Here is a 5,293-nt window from a genome sequence, read left to right as displayed (position 1 = left end):
GTTGTTTTCTTTAAATACTGGACGTTGAACTGCTTGAAGTTTTAAGCTGCACTTCATAGAAAATATTTTACAACCGAACATAAAATACTTTCTGGGAAGGCACGCATCTTTATCATCCTTCTTTTATCATTTCTTAAAAATTATTGATGGCACTAATTAAAATAATTTGTCTATTTAGCTTCTTACTATATAGACTCATCCACTCTTTCTCCTAATTAATTACCTATAGTACAAGTGTGCAATATTTCGTTAGTACTACTACATACTTTTGTCGTTAAAAATAATTAAGTGTCTATAAGTGCATACTACGAATAATCAGAAGAAAGCATTTAGGCAGACTCTTCCACGATTTACAAATAATTTGTTTCTGTAGTTCGTTGTGGGTATTTAATTAAAATAAGCAGCGTGAAGCCGGATATATAATGTTATTATTATTTATTATCTTCACTTAAGAATGTGTAGTAATCACAACATGCAAAAATATACGACACGCTAAGATTTTCTAAATAAGTTGAAATAATATATATGTATGTAAAGAACTTCCCTGATGAGACTGTCATCCTCCATAAAGAATAATGGGGCTCGCCTTCGTAGATGGCACTACCTATATCCCGCATATAGTAGGCCACTTTGCCACAATAGCCTAACTACTAAAACACTCACACTAAAGCTACTTACTCATGGTTAGTACTATTTTTTAGTAAATACATTTTTACATTTAGTTTAAATGTTAAAATGTATATTACTAAACCATAGTTTATTATGTACAGATAAAGAAAAAAAATATAAACAGTATTTTATATAACATTATTTACAAAAAAAATGTGTCTTATTTTTAATCATACTTATTAATTTAGTTAAATTGAAACATTTTCGTAATAAAGATAGTAGGAATTAAAAAACTATTTGTTTTTATAATATCCAATTTACTTTTTAAACATATTTATAATGAAACTTTTACTTTTATACAACAGTATTCCTAGAGAGCTTATAGCGACTAGTTTCTTTATTAATTCTACAGCTCTTTCTTTGGTTGATTTCTCAGTAATGAGATCTACAGGTTTTAAACTTTGTTTGCTTATCTGAAAAGATATAAATGGCTTTTCACCAACAATTTAAAAAAAATACTGCACTTGCAGACCAAATTGTAGACATTGCTTCTGATATGATATAAATCATCGCATTTTGTTTCGCCATAGCTGGTGTTTATGCCATCAGGGGGCATGGATACAAGTGTGCAACTGTAAACGCGATGGTTGTGGGGTTGATTTCAGGAAACCGGGGAACGGAGTATCTTAACACTAGGTTCCTTCTGCTTACCGTGCTATGTGCGGAGCTTTGTAAACTCAATCCTTTTTGCTTAATCCACCAAACAAAAACACGCTTACCTTATTGTGTATATTTTTCATAATATTTATTTCACCTCTAACATTATTTATGTTAATTATCAATTTTTTAGCTGCATTCTGTAATCGTAGTATAACAGGAGAATCGGGTGGTTCGAATTTAATTTGACTTTGGAGACGGCCGTAGTCACGTAAAACGTACATAAGTGTAGCCTCCAAGACATACAGTTGTTGAAGATGACATCCCAGCACATTGACACATTCAATTATACTGTAACCAAATTTGTTTATATTGTTTAAATAATTCGGCAATCTCTATTATGTAGTGTAGATATTCAAAATCAAAATATTAATTTATTCAAAAAGACTTGTAAGAATTTTGAATGTGCAAATGAAAATAAAGCTACCACCAGTAAGAGTGGTAGAAAAGTGCCGTGGTAGACACTTCTGCTAGGAAGTGCTGCCAAGAAACTCAACAATTGCTTTTTTTTAGCATAATTTAATAATTTTATATCTTGAGATTAAACAATGCACAATGGTAGCTAGCCTACCCAAACTTCATACCACCTAACTCTATACGTCTTTATCCTTTACATATCCTATACCTTAGAACTGTTTTTACAGTTACTTTAAATTTCATTAAAAACAACTTTTAAAAAAATATTCTAATAAATCATAACCAAAAAAAAAGGTAAAAAGAAACTATGGACCACAAGTTTATATTACAATAAATAATATGTACAAAACAAAATAACATATTCTAGGTAAACACTGAAACACATACATAAATTTCACAACTTGCCTGTAAGAATCCCCTCTACGAGCTTGAAGTCCCGCTACAGCATTAACTTTCCAACCTCTCTTATGAAAAGTTCTCAATCCATGCCTCAGCCTCTGTCTTTCAAATGGCAAATCTATGCCCATATTAATCATATCACTCTCTTCGAGAAGTAGAAATGCCCTCAGATCTATAGGAGATTTGTCAAATATCTTTTTAAGACGATCACAGTTCATGCCATATAATAAATGGTTTATTTCTAATAAATATCTTGGCCTGTAATATAAGAAATAAATTAAGTCTTGATCATGCTTTATTTTAATATTTTTTTAGTTTCATTCTGTATTCCACATATAGCAGTGTAGGTAGACGGAACCTAGTGTCAAAACAATCCATTCCCTATTTTAGGAGGAAATTAAAATATTAAGTAATTCATTTTCCCAAGTGGGAATCGAACCCACAACCGTAGTCGTTACAGTCATGCGCTTGCATCACAATGGCCTCATATTAAAATCATAAATTTACATTTTTTATCTTATAAGATTCTTTTCAATGAATTCTACTACATAAAAAGTCACTTAAGTATTGATATGAAAAAATATTAATAATAATCATGAATTTATGTTGAGGCTGTTGTGGCTGATCTGTGGGTTCGATTTTTACTTATGGGAAGGAATTATTTTGCACTTCTACACAAAGCGTGCCACTCATATATCAAATCATTATATATCAAAACTCTTGGAGTTTGTTAATACACATTTAAAACATACTTATTTTCATCTCTCAATCCTGGATAATAATCATGCCATGTTGAAATATCTTTTAAAACATCACAACTTAAATCTGCTTCATCAGTTTCATCATCTTGAATGTATTTTGCAATAATATGTTGTATTTCTTTGTAGTTATGAGAATTGCAGAGTGACTGTGGTGATCTATTAGACATATCTACAATGTTTAATCTTGCATTTTTGTTTAATAGGAGTTCAAGGCATCTTGGTTGATTGTTATATATAGCCCAGAATATTGCCTGCAAAGTTTTATTTAAAATTAATTATTTTATTAAGAAAAATATTTTTTTTATTGCTTATCCATAAATGGTCACAATACAATAAATTTTAAATTTTGCCACAGAAAATGAAAAATGAATGAATTTGAAACTTAATGGTCCAGCCACACAGCATGATAATTGTAAGTTTGATTCCTAACTTTTTATATTTTTTCATTTCCTTGCTCTGATAAAAAGAAAAAGCTATATGTGGGATAGCGCATAACTAGTTCATTTTCTTTTATAGAAAAACATTTTAAAAAATAATAATTACAAGCTTAATATTACTATATAATTAAATATCAACCTGAGAGTATACTTACTGTCCAACCTTGTCTATCTCTCATTTCAATATTAACATCTTTTTCGAGTATTAATTCTACCACAGTAGAATACCCACAATTTACAGCTTTCATTAAGGGAGTCATACCATATTTATCACCAATATTCAATAAACACTCATGTTGAATCAAGTTCAAGACTATATTGTATGCAGCCGATTCACTTGCATTATTGTTTGAACATGCTAACATAACAGGTGTCACCGAGTCTAGGAAATGGAAATTAACAAAATGATGGAAATATTTTATATAGATGCAACATAAAATATAAAAAAAATATTGTATGCACTTATAATAAATGAAACTAATTTGAAAATGTATTTTCAAATAACAAGAGGCTAGTAGAGGTGCACAAGTGTCAACTGTAAACAAGATATGTTGGGGGTTTGTTTGGGTTATGGATTGTTCTTTGGCAGAAAGTGGGCAACGGAATAGACAGTTGTCCTAATGGGAAAGGAGTGTCTTAACACTATATTCCCAAGAGTACTCTGGCTACCCTACTGTGTCTCCGATCTCAATCTGAATATCAATATACATGTGCTTAATCTGGTTAAAATAGTTTTGATTATGATTTATATTAATTATGATAACCAAAGGTCTTATTATGGATATTCTATTTTAAATATATTAATGATATACCTGCATATGCATTAGGGTCACTTCCTCTGCCCAAGAGTGAATCAACAATTTTTTCTTGAGCATGAAAACAGGCATGAAACAATGGTGTCCAACCACTTTCTAATTTAGCGTTTACATTTCCTTTGAGATCTAAATTTTATATGAAAACCCATAAATTAATCTGTTTATAAATGAAATAGAAATATTTCTATATAATTGAAATCATCTTTTAATTACCTGTGTTAATTATATTAATGACTTCTTCAAGGTTTCCATTTATGGTTGCGTCTTGCAATCTATTTTCAGTTTTCTTTTTAACATTCTCATATTCTATTGCAAAGTTATTAGTGTGGTTCTGAAAGAATAGTAAACGAGTTTCTAGCACCATAACTTCGAATATGATTTTCATTATAAGGAAAATATAATTGTGGATGTAAAAGTTCAAAACAATAATAAAAATAATGGTGTAAATGCGTTAGAAACATAATTGGATTACCATTTTTTCAAAAAATCCATAGTCGTCACTATCCGTATCATCATCGGATAAACCTGCTGGTCTAATGTTAGCCATATTATATATTTTTTATTAATTTGTTCCGTAAACTAATAACGCGTAACTAAACTTATATTTTAAATTTTTATTTTTATCAATTAGAAATGAATGAATATTTTTTTTGTTTTTTGTTCAAACGTATTTCCAAATTATAAAATTGCACTTTGACATTGACAACGACTTTGACAAATCTAAGGCATCTATTGGTTATTGCTTCTTTGCGATTCATTATACGCATAAACGTTAACTAGATTAGATAAATATGATTTGATCTTCGTCGCAAATAAAACAAAAGAAGTCTACTTACTGGTTACAGGAACCGTGGAGTTACTTACGTTTCGAAATTTTTAAAAGCGTGTTCTTTAATAAGAAAATAGCGTCTCGTTTTGAGGACTTCGAGCAAGGTAGACGGGCTCAATTCATTCAGACATCATTTTTGAATATTTTTTCTAAACTTTTTGTTGCAATTTTTTTGTTAAAATAATTTATATTAACTAATGTAAATTATTCTAGATCATTCACATTATTTTTTTAGCTTTACCTTGTATCCGGCGCGTAGCAAAATAGGCAGAGGGAACCTCTGTTCATGTTCACATTGTAGATTTTTGG

General features: G+C 29.9%; 1 protein-coding gene across 1 annotated transcript; it reads right to left on the bottom strand.

Annotated features, from left to right (window-relative positions):
* Positions 1-406: 406 nt before the first annotated feature.
* Gasz (ankyrin repeat, SAM and basic leucine zipper domain-containing protein 1) lies at positions 407-4,878 on the bottom strand. The gene is made up of 8 exons (XM_085200782.1): positions 4,628-4,878; positions 4,369-4,486; positions 4,153-4,281; positions 3,496-3,722; positions 2,895-3,154; positions 2,149-2,400; positions 1,389-1,617; positions 407-1,082 (listed from the first exon to the last, which is right to left on the bottom strand). Exons 1-8 carry the CDS (start codon positions 4,700-4,702, stop codon positions 927-929), a joined length of 1,446 nt encoding a protein of 481 aa, XP_085056908.1. The 5' UTR covers positions 4,703-4,878; the 3' UTR covers positions 407-926.
* Positions 4,879-5,293: the final 415 nt, after the last annotated feature.

This window comes from Heliconius melpomene, chromosome 17 (assembly GCF_056956725.1).
Source record: "Heliconius melpomene rosina isolate 202511_hmr_F chromosome 17, ASM5695672v1, whole genome shotgun sequence".
Taxonomy (NCBI): domain Eukaryota; kingdom Metazoa; phylum Arthropoda; class Insecta; order Lepidoptera; family Nymphalidae; genus Heliconius; species Heliconius melpomene.
The sequence above is the reverse complement of the archived record's forward strand: the minus strand, read 5'-3'. Positions and strand labels throughout refer to the sequence as shown.